Raw genomic sequence first — 15,239 nt, forward strand, 5'->3', positions numbered from 1 at the left:
CCGATTTAGCTTTTTTCAGTATTTCCTGCTATTGTATAAGGCTTTGATGGGTTTATCAAACTAATTAATGTTACAAGCTGAACATTATATTTGTTAATACTAATTCCACTTATATAAGTTTCTTTCACATCCCTCGCCGTACACCCTGCAACACAACATGGCGCCAAATCGCAAACACAGACGCGCCAGGACACGTAATACCGTGGGCGGGGATTGGGCGGCCGTCTCGGAGGTTCTCAACCAATGACGGGACCGGCAAGTGAGGGATGTGTCAGATGACGATTTAGGGAGCCGGTGTAGGTGTACGGTCTGTGTGCTGTTCCCAGGGAGGCTGGGGCCCGTGGGCCCTCAGTGAGAGCCCGGCGGGTCGCTGGGCTCTGCTCTCGTGGGAAGGGAGACGAGGGCCGGGGCACCATGGTGGACGCAGGCAGCCGGCATGTCCTGCTTGTTGGGAACGTGTCTCGGCTGGAGGGCAGGATTCTGTGCCCCGAAGGGAGCCGGTGGATTTGGCAGCTTCTGGAGCAGTGTGTGCAGAATCCATGGGAGTACTGTAGCGTGGTCATGGGACTGATGTCTATCGTCTGCTTCCTGTTTGCTGCTTTGCCGTGAGTAGCTCTAGAGTATACAGGATCCGGTCACCCGACGTATCCATGGCCTTAATACTGATTGACAGCTGTATTCCCTCATTATTTATGGTATATAGAGGGTGGGAGACTTGGTAAATGTCAGCGACCCTACAAAAATGTCCATACCAATGTCACCCTAAATATCTCTAAAACATGAAGTCTAGGCTCTAGTGTGTTTACAATTATTCCATTTCCCTGTCATTCTATAGACTGTAAATCTGTCAATTCTAGTGTTTTCATACCTTTTGAATGTATGCATTGCAAGTGCTGCTTAAATTATTAGCTGTACATAAGTATGATCGGCCCTCTGTACCTTACTACAGTAACAATATCTGTCTTATTCTGGTTGATAATTTAATCCTCACGTATGATTAACATTTTTCCCTTCTGTTTGTTTCTAGACAACTTTATGTTGCCTACAAAAATGGGAAGGTTGACCAAGCGCTGTCTGTTGGGTTTTTGTTATGTTGGCTAGGAGGAGATTTCACAAATTTTGTAGGGTGCTACTTGACCAATCAGCTGCCAATTCAGGTACGATAAATATATATTGGTTTTTTTTTTATTTTTTTTTTAAAAAAAGCCTTGTATTTTAAGAAAATTGAATTATCTGCATTCCAAGAGTTCTTTTGTGATTTTTTTTTTTTTAAAATATTTGCTCTTTTTCAGACTGTTACAGCAATCTTTTATTGCAACATGGACATTATTATGATTTCACAGTTTGCCTACTACAAGTTAAAGAATAATAAAATGCAAGGTAATTGTGCTTTGGTGATCTTCCTTGAGGCTTTCAACTTTTTGTATCCACAAACTTGCTAACGAACTTGCCAGTAATTTGTGATTCTAATGATACTTTGGGACTTTGCCATGGTTTTTAAAAGGACAGCTTAATGCCCCTCACACCCCACACCGAAAGAAGGATGCTTATTAAAGTGCTCTCTGAAATCAATGGGAGCGCTTGCCGCGCATGCACACAAGGGTCTGAATAGACCCCTGTCTGAAGCTGGAGCTGACTAGAGGTAAGTAAATGAGGGGCAGGCAAATGCATTTGGGGTAAAAAACAAAAAAAACTTTAAAGGCATCATGGAGCTATCATGTGTGCTGAAGTGCACGTGATGGCAGTAGTGTTCCTTTAATAGAACTAAAATTATTTTCCTGTACCTTTTGGGCATAACTGAGTACACCTGGACAATGGAATCTAATGAGCTCTGTTTAATTTCATGTGGACCTGTACCTCTGCTTGGGTTGTCAACCAATAATAATCCGGGTAGCGTTTAATACCAAACTAAGTCATTGCCAATTGTTGGCAACCATTCTTACCTTGCAGTATAATGTTTCATGGGAAAAAAATTCATAAAGTTCCCATTTGCTGCCCTTTATGTTATGGCTTTCACCTTAAACTGTCACAATAACATTATGGTATTTAAGATCATATAGTTGTACCGCATACATATAATCACTGCAAGTGATTGGGTCACTTAAAGTCCAAGGTTGTCAGTCTTCTATGTTTTGTATTTACACTAGTTTCCAGTAGTGTTTGTGTCTGACATGTAGTGCACTTCTATTCCTTCACACAACCAAAAGTTCAAACCATTAGGACCTTCTGGTGATTATGGAAAGAGTGGAAATAATTGAAGGCACAAATACATTCCTCATTTGGCAGTCAGAATCTCTTGCAATATCATTTCATGTATGTTTCACTATAGTCCTGAAAAATCCTTTTTAGATTATGGTTTGGATAATGGACTGATTACTGCAGACACAGAAGACGGGTGGTGCAGGAAGTAGTTTAAGCTTGGTGCACAAGTGTCTGTGTTTTTATGTTACGCCTTGTATCATTCTTATAAAAACTAGCAGCTGATTAAGTGACATATTCTGCTTTTTGCAGGCTTGTCTAGTATTGATTGGCTAATTTTGTTCCCTTTTATAAGTTTTAGGGACTGGAGTCTTGAAGGCATTTTGTATTTCGTGGGTCATCGTGTGCGTCACCTTGTCTGTCATAATGCCTAGTCAGATTTTTCTGCGAAACAAAAACAGGTTTGCTGACATGGAAATTAACAAGGTACGTTACGTTTTGTGCTTTATTAGTCATATATAATTGATGAAATCCGTTGGAAACTAACAGCTTATTAAAAAGCTAAGCATTCTCTGAAATTATTTATTAACTGCCGTCTAGGAATCAGATTTGATTAGGTAGTCAGGGATTCACTGTGCATTACAAAAGGGACAATAAGCCCTTCTCCCTGTAGACATTTGCAGGGTTTGGTCCTTCATAAATCTAAGAAAATGTGGTAAGAAGCTTTATTTTTTTTTTTTTTTTTTTGGATAATCCTACAATTTGCTATTTAGTGCCTCAACCTCAGACTAGATGTTTATATTTTGTGTGGCCCTTAGCTAATAAAAAGTAAGCACTCTCTCTACCTGTGGCTAGTCCATCCATTTATAGTATGGAGATCTTTGCTGATGCAGATCTGTACCAATGAGAATGCAGGAGTCTGGATGAAGTTGCGCCAAAAACAACAAGAAGGAAATAAAACTATGAGTTCTGAAAGCGTCAAACCAATGTTTGTGAGCGTTTAATTCCAATCCACGTGGAGCACAATACAAACATACCAAAGCTAAGCAAGAACAATAGCTTGGGGTGTTTTGCCCTTGCGTACTTAGTCATAAGCTAGTTTTTTGTTTTTTTCTCTTACGTCTTTCGTTAACGTGACACCAAATATCTTTTCTTTTAGGAAAGTCTTGGCATCACTGAAATGTCAGGTTTTATTTGTGGATATGTTTCCTCGGTTTTTTATTTGGCCTCTCGCTTCCCTCAGCTTTATAAAAATGTAAGTATGTTTTCCAATTTAACTTTCTGTTCGTGTTAAATAGATCATGCACATCCTTCTGAAGGAAGAGTAGCATTTAACGCTATTTAAATGGCAATACCATTTTTTTTTTTTTTTTTTTATTATTCTTGTGATCTATGACAATGGCCAATAGAACATGTAAAGTCTTAAATAGTCCCTTTTTACCTTTACTGTCTAACACATGTCTGACATGGATTCTCATACTGTTGGAATGTTTCTCTTATCTTGCTTAAATGCTTTATATAGCGTGTTTGAATTTCTATTGATGTTCCATGATCTGTTGTACAACCCATACACTGCAGTATCCTATTGATATTTAATGTTTCCTTCCGATACAGTTTCAAAGAAAATCTACAGAAGGTACATCATATATGTTGTTTGCATTGGCCATGCTCGGAAACCTTACCTATGGACTAAGCCTGGCCATAAAGTTACCTGCCATCGGCCACGGCAAGAACCAATTTGTGGTGCACCATTTGCCCTGGTTTATTGGTAGCTTTGGTGTTCTTATACTTGACTTTTTTGTATCCTTTTTCCAAAATGCTTCCACAAATAGGAGTTTGGTCTCATTTACTGAGTTATGGTCTTCTCCTGTTGGAATTACCGTTCATGCATGTTTCGGCACAGTACCAAAGGGCATAAGCTCATGGTTTTTGTATATTGAATGGGGTAGCATTAAGGTGAAATTAGTTAATGGGGTTTTTACGCATTTATATCCATTTATGCCCACTGAATATCATTTATTTTTCTTAACTGCACAACTTAACAGATGACTGCCCAGTTCATACTGTATCGGAAGCACAAGATAAGTGCATCTAATTTATTGGCCCTAGAAGTGGAACCTTTGCTAGTGGATGAAGAAGAGACCTAACTTTTGTACACAATTCAGTTTACATTCCATATTCTTGACTACTTTTACTCCAATAATTACTTGACTAATTATATGCAAATCAAGTTTTAAGGAACCACAACTTGAATCTGTATATGTATTTTACTTTAGAATATTTATAGTTCATGTACTGTACAAATAACACTTTGTGAAGTTGGGCAAAATTACATTTCCACAATTATTAATGGGGCGGTGAATTTCCTGTGTTTTAGAATACTTAATGTAGGCTTCATACAAATATACAGAATTTTCCCAGAATCATTCTGTATATAACTATACCCATTTTGTGCTTTGGTGCTAAAATGGATATCAAAAGAATAGTACAATGACCTTGGTACAGGTTATTAAAATGATCTTACAACCAGTTACTACTGTTTAAATATGTTCAGCTGGTGCACTCTAATTTCAGGGTTATACAGACTTGCGCTTTTTTATTTATTTTTATTTTGCATATGAATGCATTACTGTTCTTATGTGAACTTACATTTGTGACTTGTAGAAGACCCGAAAACAGAATTTGCCCTGCATCCACACACTCCTGTGAAGTTATAAGCTAGTATCTTAACCTTCATTAAATTGAATTTACTTAAGACACCTTTTTTTTAGGGGAAACTGTCAAACATTTTGATATATATTGACACATACGTCCAATGTTTTTTTTATGTGTGGGTTGTAACAAGCAGGCACTATTTTGTTGCTGTGGAATTAAAAGGAGTTTTGGCATTATGTATGTGAGCCATTTTTATGGGAATGACATAATATACATTGTCTTCAGGTTTTTAATAGGCTGCTTGGAAATATTTAGTACTTATATTTTGTAATGTAAATATAAAACTAACCTGTAATTTGACTTCTACCATTGGCTCTAATTAACAAAATTCCATAATTCAAATCTGATACAACATAACCATTGGCTAGAAGTTCAGATAAAAATGAAGTGAGAATAAGGAGCCGAAACTTTACTTGGCGCAAGATTACGTGTCTGTCCTTGCAGCAATTTGTGCCAATGCATACGGGCAAGTAAGAGAATTTTCCTGTCTCTTTCATAGCCTTTAGTCTGTTGGCATAGGAAAGTTCTCTCTTGCTTGCCTATATGCATTGGCACAACTTCAGCTGATACACCTTAGTCCTGTTGTTACTATCATTCACCAAAATCAGCAGTCAAGTTCATAGGTTTAAAGCATATGAAGGAATTTCCATCATCGAGGCTGTAGACACCAAACAAATGGTTAAGTGTATTGTACCTTCAGTACATTATTTTACATTGAAACTCTGGTGCTTGGTGTTTGTCACTCTTAATTTGTTTTGAGAAGCAGCCCATTTCTATTAGGCAGACAATATAGAGCGTCCACTATATATTATGGTTATTTAACTAGAATGAAATAGACATCTGCTTAAAAGTGAAGTGCAATGTTTTAAATGTAGCATTTATATACAGTGATGTAATGTAGCACTGAACAAAATGGGGTTTTATCTAAATGTGTTCCAATAAATGTCCTTTATCTGCAGACACGGAGTTTGCCTTTGCCGGTGATATGTTGGTTTCCTTCTCTGCTGTGACACCACACTGAGCTGATACTTTATGATTGTGATAACGCAGCGCCGCTTATCTAATGAAGGCCTTTCCTCCATGATGATTGACTGAAACATTCTATTGAGGTTTATTTAATACATGGAGTGTTGTTGTTTTAGCTTCCTCACTTCAATATTCTTTATGAAGAGCTGATACTGGCACATGTCTCTTGCAAGGGTGGCTGTGCTGACCCTGTATCATGCAAAATTCAACATGAAGAGTCTTTCGGAGACATCCTAAAAACTTAACTGTGCATTCTACATTGTCAGCCAAGCTCTTCCTGCAACAGAAGCTTACTGGGCTTGGTGAAGTCAAGGAGCGGAAACACAACTCTCTTTAGTGAATAGACCTCATCGTTTCCCACAAGAATATGTGTGCCTCTCTAGACTGAGCAAAGTTAAGAAGACCCAGACCACCCTAATTTAGCAAATAAATGCCAAACCACTTTTATTATTATATGAAAACGCTTTGATACATATTACATATCTTCCCCCCCCCCCAAGTCTCCGTTTAATAAAAGATCAGGTATACAACAATGTGTTACATCTGAGAACATACCAAAAAGCACATGTAAAGTACAGAGGCACAATGCACTACACAATGAATCACGATGCAACAATGGTCATAAGGCATACGATACATTATTACACAGGGCGATAACCATGCATAATAGAGAGCATCATGACACTTAACGCAAGGTAGAAGTACATGAGAGTACAGAGTGCAGAACAGAGGTGCACAACAATCAGGGTATACAATAGGAGAGTGGTGTCCAGCAAAGACCCCCTCGACACGGTTCCAAAACACAGTGCATGTGACAAGAAGGTACGTATGGAAGCACACGGATATGTCAGTGCACGGAGAGAGAGGTAACCTAAAAAAACATCAAAATCATGAACACAACATAAAATTCAGATGGCTCGTGTCGCTACTACCACACAACATATTACATATTTTTAACACTAATTTAGTGCTGAAAGAATCAATTTCCTTTTAACTAGTGTCTTTGCCTTGAGAATATTGCAGAACAGCAAAGGCTGGTGATTTGGCTGTGTGGACAGAAGTGGCATATGAAACGTGTCCCTGCTTTAAAGACCTGTCTTTGTATCTCCTTGATTCTGTATGTGTTTGGTCTTTTCTGTATCCTAGCTGTCCAATATTATTCCTTTTTTTCCCCAGTTATCCATATAACACAGCTGTCGGTCTCATAAATTGCACCAAGTTATGTGTTAAACGTGCAGTTTTTAAAATGTTAGATTATCTATTGAGCATTTGGATTAAACTCATTGACCTATATAGAAGGTTTATGGGTCACAATTTAAGGGCTTTGAGCTAGGTGTACTGGAAAGTATGTTATAGTGGGTGACACCACATATATCCACTACAAGTCAAAATGAACAATGGATCGCAAACTAAATGTAAAAATATTGCCCATTGTCATACGTTTTATAGTCTGGCATATCAGTTTCACGTTATAGTAGAGCCAACAATGAGAAAAGGCTTATTTTCCACTTAATCTATACATCTGCTTATAATTCCACTTCAATAATATGTATATACTGTTTACACAAATGGTATAGGCCCTTTTACTTCAATGTAATACAGAATACCGTACTGACAGCGATAGCACAAGCCGTACAGCCTTCGCTACGCAGGTATATTAAGAGTAACTGTTGGTGTAACTCATTTAGAAGCTACCAATCTGTATGTTATAATATTGCAAATGTAAATGGACCAATTTATAGTCGAAATGTGTGCTCTGTTTGTGTTTATAATGTCATGTACTATCGTGGTTTCTCAATATTTAATAGTTTTGGATAATCCTTACATTCCTGTAATAAAATGTAAACTGCTATAAAGAAATTGTGTTTGTTTTTAATTTGCGGTTGTGTAAGGAATCTCATCCCAGTGGGCATATGTATACTGAATCTTGACACTGTTGCACATTCCATGATGGCTATTCTATAGATGCACTGTATTTAAGTAGGATTTACAATTCCCAAATATAGACTACATGGTAAAAAATATTTTTCTATACATAATTGTTTGTAAATGGTATGAAATAAATGTTAATGCTCAACCTCACAGCTACGTTGATATAATGTAAAACCCTACCGATCTTTACACACTTAAGTTATGCACATGAATAATATAATAAGGTCTAATCGGAAAGCCCTTAATGGGGAGAGAGAAACGACAAATAGATTTTAGGCCGGGTCTGCCCCTCGGTTTTGCGGCGGAGGAAGGGACTAGTCGGCTTAGGCCAGAAGTTGTCTGTGATCTTGATTGAATCTTTTGGCACGTAGCTGAGCTCTTCCATCCTAGTCTAGCAGATGACATGTTTTGTCTAGAGGCTATCTATATAACTTACTGGCTGTACTCGAGCTAAATGGTTCATGTGGTCACCCTAACATCCCGCAGCTGTGGATTTGTTGAAGCACTGAGTCCAGCGACAGATTGAGATCCTTTCTTTTCAATGCATCGGTACTCAAGGTAGGCATGTAGGGGAAGTATACTAGTGTGCCCTGTAGAGGGTCTGTCCTAGATATTACTGAGGCTATTTCTTGGGGACACCGGGGAATGGGAGAACACCTGATTTCAGAGCTTAGTGGTTCAGAAGGAATTGTACATTGCTATATAATTGTCTTGCTATATATTTATGAAAAATCTGTATTCAAAGTGACAATATCAGTAATTTTTCACATAATACCGCAGACCAAAAATGTAAAATCTGTATATTTTTTTTATTTTATGCAAGATATAAAAAAAATACACCTACCACATTCCTCTATAAATGTTATTTACAAATATAAAATAAATGTTAGTTATGAGAAAAGTTACTCAGAATCTTGAATTATTCTTCAGTATATGAACAGATTTAGCCCAAATTCTGATAGTGTCTCCTGCAGTTATGTGCGAGCTGTTTGTAGGGCATGTAAGATCAATTAGGCCAAAAGATGCAAATTATATTGTTGGGCAAGCTTTGCGGATTTGGTCGATCAATGTCACACGCAGAGGTCAAAAGTCACTGGCAGGGTCATATCACAGATCAAGCATCAGATGCATTACCTGACGTTCACGTTGTCTGCATTACTCTGGTTTTATAAATTGAGCAATCGACCTCTGTCAGTTCAATAACAAATAAAGAATCATTGCTGACTGGAGATGATTTTGGAGATTAGTAATTTATTGGTGAATGATTAGAAATCCCTGCTTGTATGCCTTACAATACAATTTTATTCTACTTACTCAACATCTGAACCCAGCAATTGTAATTTATAATCTTAGCTATCATTAGGGCCAACCCTAACTTCCCGACAAGCCAAATTCTAAATAGTCTCCATATTAGTAACCCCAGTATTGCTATAAACTGGTGATGCTACCCCTTTTTTCAGTTTAAATCATGATTCTTGCTGATTAAACTGTAATGTGGTAGCTTAGTCACAGTCCACAAACACAGTTAAAAAGCTAACTTTTTCCCTTCAAAATCCAAGATTTAAAAAGTATGGCAACTTCTTTTGCAATATTCAAGAGAGTACTTTATATGGGGAAGTCTGTACACTGCATGGTTTTTAGGGGTTTCTTATTGGCCCAAGGGTTGCATGTCCCAAATTAAGCATTTTATCAAAGAGAGGATGATAAAATACTTGAGTAACATTGATGCTAGGTGACTCCAGACTGACTTGCTTTTTAATGTTTAGAAATGTCCTCATTGGGGATATAGTTTCAGTGAATTATGGACGTGGAATTCAGCAACAATATCTATCTAAGCAACGCAGGTCTAAGAATATTAAAATATAAGGCAATCAAGTGGACAGTGTGGCAGTCACCTTCACCAGTGACCAAGCACCTATACTAATGGACCCAGTCAGAGGTTTGGACACCGATAGCTGGTAGGTAGCTCTGTCCTGGCATCCGCTAAACCCAGATTCGTCCAACAGACTTCTAGATAAGGAAGCATGAGTCATCACTTTTGTCCAGTGCTTCCAGAGGTGGTGTGGAACTCTGTATCAAGTGATGATACAGAGGACAGGCAATTTTTACGCACTACCCACTTCAGCACTCAGAGTGGCATTCTATGGCAGTGCAAGGTTTAAATTCACTGAGCTCTTCAGTACGACCCATCCTACTGCTAATTTTGTGTATTAGGAAGAGTCTCCACATACCTTTGATCATATAGTGCATGTTAAGTCTGTAAAGACAACAATTTCACATTTGTGACCTAAAATGGAATGTTCTGAGAACATTAGGTTAAAGCCCTGTAGTGTATGGATCAAAATGTTTGTTAAAGCTGCATTTTAACTTACTGACACTAGATGGCAGTATTGTATTTCCATTCCATTATTTTTCCCCAAACAGTCACATTGTTTAGAACTTCTACAAGAAGCTTGGCTGATGGACAACAGCATAAAATGGTCTACTAACATTTCTTAAGTTATCTTCATTGTCCATTTACGTCCTTTATGTGATCTAGGGTGCATATTGTGCTCTAGTGGGCAGCACCTACCTGAATTTCTATTTCAGCGTGTTTGAATATATCCTTTATGCTGTTTTGTACATGCCTTCAAAATGTGCAAATGAGTACTTGGTATTTTATATTTAATTAGAATAATATTATTAACTGTGTAGAACAAAGTGCAAGACTAGCTTGGCCGAGTAAGCAACACTTAAATAGCTTGCCCTACTGCCCTACATTATACTTTTGGAAATGTAAAAAAGTTATATCTGTCTTATGGCACTTTAAAGTGCTTAAAGTAAGTTACGTCCATATTAATTCCTCAAGACTAAAAGAAAACAGCTAAAATTCATCACTTTGCCTTTTTTGGAGGAAGCAATTTTGCTTTACCCTTCTCACAGCCACATTCTGCGGAGAAAAAACTCATAAAACCAGGCGTACAAAGTTTTATTATTAAAATTAGTTGATTTATACATCACCATAATACCCTGCAGATGTACATTAAAGCCAGCTGAAACCAGTCCTTAAAATATTTTTAGTTTTGTCAACATTTTAAAACATTTTACATGTAGAATTGTGACAACTCTATAAAATATTATAGGTTAGTAAACTAAATTAAATTACCATTCAAAAGTTTGGGGTCACTTATCAGTTTCTCCTTGGATGTTGTGATGCACTGACAGTATTGGGATAGGCAGAAGATTTCAGAATAACTGAACTTGTGATAATAATTACTGATGTCTCATGATGTCATTTTATGTTTAGTGGAAATAAAGAAACATTTTATGGAAAAATCATCATTTTCCAGCTTTTTCAACACTGTGCTTCTGTTATTTCATGTTATTTTGATGGACAAAATAATCTTTTCTTTCAAAAACATCAACATTGTGACCCAAAGGTTTTGAAGGGTAGTTTATATTGAACACATCATTCTCCATTTTCAACTAAAACTTAAAAAAGTATTTAAAATTTTTTTTCCATACATATATTAAAACAAAAAGAAAAAATGAATAATGAACAGCAAACAAAATTATTTTTACATTTTACGGTGACAATCAATACTTGTTGCTGCTATCTTAATTGGGCATATTAAAGGTAACAGGTTAATATATTGACCTAGATTTTTGCCATAAACTTTATGTCTGGGAGTATATATTAGTTAGTATTAAACACAATTAACCCCTTAAGGAAAATGGGCAGTCCCAAAACCCATTGAAAACAATGCATTTTGAGCCTGTACATGTACGGGCTTTGTCATTAAGGGGTTAAAAAAACAGTGTGCTTTCGCTTCCCATAGTGTAATAATTATTGGATTGTGGCTAGATTGCAGTGCTTCTATGTATGATCAAATGTGTTGTCAAATATTGTCGCTGTGGGGAAATTTGTCTTAAGCCTTGAGTGTCAAGTATTACACAAAGTAAAAAACGTCTTTTGTAAATAAATGTCCCATAGATATCCTAAAATCTAGAGCCATCTGTGTGGGGAATCAACACCACTGGTCGTCTTATTCGTTCCCAGGCATCATTATTGGTATTATGTGGAACCTGTAGGATTTACTCCAAAAACTCAATTCATTGTCCCCAGGGGCAGTCCTTTTGAGTATGTTAAAAGTTGCTTTATTGCATACATGGTGCACCCAATTTTGCGGCTCAACTCCCATGACCCTCATTATCATGAGCATGACTGTAGTCTATAAAAGATCAACCCATTTTTTGTATTTTACAAAAGATAGAATTATATGTTTTTTAGGAGTTTTTATGTATTTTTTATTTTTTACATTTTTATTGGGGGAAGGGGTTTAGAGAGCTTGGGGGGCACCTGTGACATCACAAATTCTTATCCCAATGTGGTAACCGTTTACATCCTGCTTTTTTACTATATTCTTACTTTTCTTAATTTAATTATTAATGCAAAGTTAATTGACATGTACAATTATCATTCACAAAGCACAGTTAAATCAGTTTTTAGTAAGTCATACATGTATTAATAGGAAGAAATTGAATGAGAATAACGAAAAGTTAATTACTCTGATGAATTGATTACGGGTTATTATAATAGTGCAGAAATTTCGTATGTAACTATTTTCTTTGAAAGACCTCCTAGGTTGATATTTATATTAAGAAAATAATATCACCAGCATTCAGCAATCTTTTCTCTGGACATACGATATTAATACAGTAAAGAGGTTTTGACAATGATGGATATCCTTAGGAAATATCAGTGCGGTTGATTCTGTTTGTATTTCGAACTCCCAGCATTTCTCTGTAATGATATCTATATATATATATATAGAGAGAGAGAGAGAGAGAAAAATATATATTATTAGATGTAATTTATACATATTAGAATCGATATATTTAATACTGTACTGTATTTTCAAAGTGACCTCATTTTGACCCTTAAAACTATTTCAGAAATTCTATCTTTAGTATTTGTTCTACATTAAATCTTGTTTTGCTTTTCAAATCCAGATGATGTCACGTGCCTCTTTTCTTCTCCACTGTCTTTAGGTCGTAAAGTGTGGTGGATGTCCAGATCTACTTGCATCAAGTCCTTGACTCTGAGAAACAGAAAAATAAAGTATGAATGTGTAATAATAATCGGAAAGCTAAAGGTAGAGCTCATACAATATTAAATGTCTTAAGTGCTGGGTGTATACGTTGTGACTACCCTTATAAACCACACTCTAAACACCTACCTAAGAGGAGGTTTAATGCTGCTCTTTGGATGGACCCAACGTTTATGTTTTATTTGATACAATGATTGTTTTATTGCACTTAGTGGTATTAATGCCAGGTAACAGGCCCAATAACTGATATAAAGCTAATGTTGTACATGAGACAAATGAAAAAGCTATATAAATAAAAGGTACATATTATGTAGCCGGAACAGGAAATATGTGTGCATCTCGGTGTTAATATTTTATTTGCTACATAAGTAAAAATATAGATCTAAAATGCTAATTTTTGCTGCATTTAAGTGCATACAGTCCATTAAACCCAGCCCACAGAGAAAAAAAATACTGGAAATCAAATGCTGTTATATTAGGTATAATAAATATAATGTAGAAGATCTTCCAATATTCAATCATTCAAGAAAATAAAAGATTAGTGATTTCTCTTTAAATGCTATAAAATTAAAAATTTCAAATTTCAGATTTAATTAATGAAAGTGTTAATATTTAGGATTTACCTTTAGGTTTGGGCATTTTTTGTAATGTTAATCAATTTTTGACTTATTTTTGCAAAGTCTGCTGCGCAGTACAGAGACCAGGCACGTGCTACCCTTTCATAAAGGATTCTCATTATACCGGTAATAAATTTCCATTTTCCCCACAGCAATTTGGTGGATCAACAGTTCCTGCTACTATTTAGAGCAATCTTCTAGGAAAGCGAAGAATGAGCAGCTTATAGGGTTTTGCAGACATCCAATAAAAACCCTAGCTGCTGTTTAACTAGGCTCGTGTCCCTTTAATGTTCAGGAACTTGTTCAAGACATTTATTTACATTTTGCAGATATAAATTGCAGATAGACTATGTGATTCTGAAAAGGGAAAGTTTGATTCTACATGTGACTATTTGCTTTTAGATAGCAAATACCGACAACTAGGAAAAAGCATGTTTCTAAATATTTAAAAAAAAACAAAAAACAACAGATTTGCCAATGTGTACCAGGTATTTAAATGTATATCAGCCTTCTTGAGGTTGAGTTTTTGCCTTTCCATGGGGAACCAAAGATTCATACAAATTATGAAAAAAAAATTGTTAAAAAAAAAAGTCACCAGTTTACCATGCAGCAAAAATATTGTCAATACCAGTCTATGATCGGCCACTTTAGTTGGTTTCTATAAAAGAAAATTGTATCTTGTTGATATATATATATTTTAAATTGTGTTAAAATATATTTTCTTGAAGAATTTAAAAAAGAAGAGAATAATCCATGTGTTCCTTGTAATTAATTGTAGATTACTCTGTGCTATAGGGGTTAAAGCTCCTTTGTCCCTCTCCTTTGTGTTAAGTCCTATGACTGGTGATTAATTAGAATCACCAGGTGTTGCATATATTACAGCAACAGCCATTGATTGAAATGATCCATTAGCAATAGGTTCACACCGTGGCATCCCATCGTATTTTCTCATGTAATCTAAACATATGAGTGTCATTTGTTTGTTTATTTCGACAACTGTTGAGTATGGCTCAACCAAAGGCTAGGACCAGCTAATTGAATGACAAGGACATCAAACATAAAAAGGCTTATTGTCCCAAATATAATTCTCTAACACGTGGTTATAAACAAGTGGCTTTAGATATTGCCAAAGCAAACAGCACTAATTGAAACTAACTCTGCCAAGAGACATTAAGCCCCACTGAGATATAGCACTTACCCTATTAAATAGGTTGGGCATGTCTGATTCGCTTTTATGTTTTTAATCTAAAGAGCACTGGCAAATACATATAAGCAGCAAAAGGAAACGTGGAGACAGCATAGTTTGTGTTGACATATTTAGTATACTTCCCTCTCAGGATACCTACAGGGCTTCAGTTCTCAATTATTTACATAAAAAGGGCAAATACAATTTTCTATGATCCAAGCACTGGATGACATTTAAAGGAACAGCATTGTCATGATTCAGTGACCCTACTGTGAGTTTGCCATGTAGAGAAAAATCTGCGGTTATAGGGAGTTGTTATATAAAACTGGGTTTGGTCTTATCATTATAACTATAAGGCTAGGTTTCCACTTGGGTTTTTTTTTTTTTGCAAAAACGCCCATAATAACGCCAATTCAGCCACACGGCGTTTTATTAGTGAAAAAACGCTGCGGCCAGATGTTAGCTGTTCTTCAA

At 36.2% G+C, this 15,239-nt stretch overlaps 1 protein-coding gene across 1 annotated transcript; it reads left to right on the plus strand.

The window, feature by feature from the left end:
• Positions 1–414: 414 nt before the first annotated feature.
• On the plus strand, positions 415–4,346 carry LOC149300354 (lysosomal amino acid transporter 1 homolog). The gene is made up of 7 exons (XM_089485307.1): positions 415–605; positions 1,028–1,157; positions 1,293–1,380; positions 2,555–2,685; positions 3,359–3,454; positions 3,814–3,999; positions 4,245–4,346. The coding sequence occupies exons 1-7, from the start codon at positions 415–417 to the stop codon at positions 4,344–4,346; spliced, it is 924 nt and encodes a 307-aa protein (XP_089341433.1).
• The last annotated feature ends 10,893 nt before the right edge of the window (positions 4,347–15,239 follow it).

Source organism: Sceloporus occidentalis, unplaced genomic scaffold, assembly GCF_023333645.1.
Source record: "Sceloporus occidentalis isolate IW3139 unplaced genomic scaffold, rSceOcc1.0.p SCAF_25, whole genome shotgun sequence".
Lineage (NCBI taxonomy): Eukaryota > Metazoa > Chordata > Lepidosauria > Squamata > Phrynosomatidae > Sceloporus > Sceloporus occidentalis.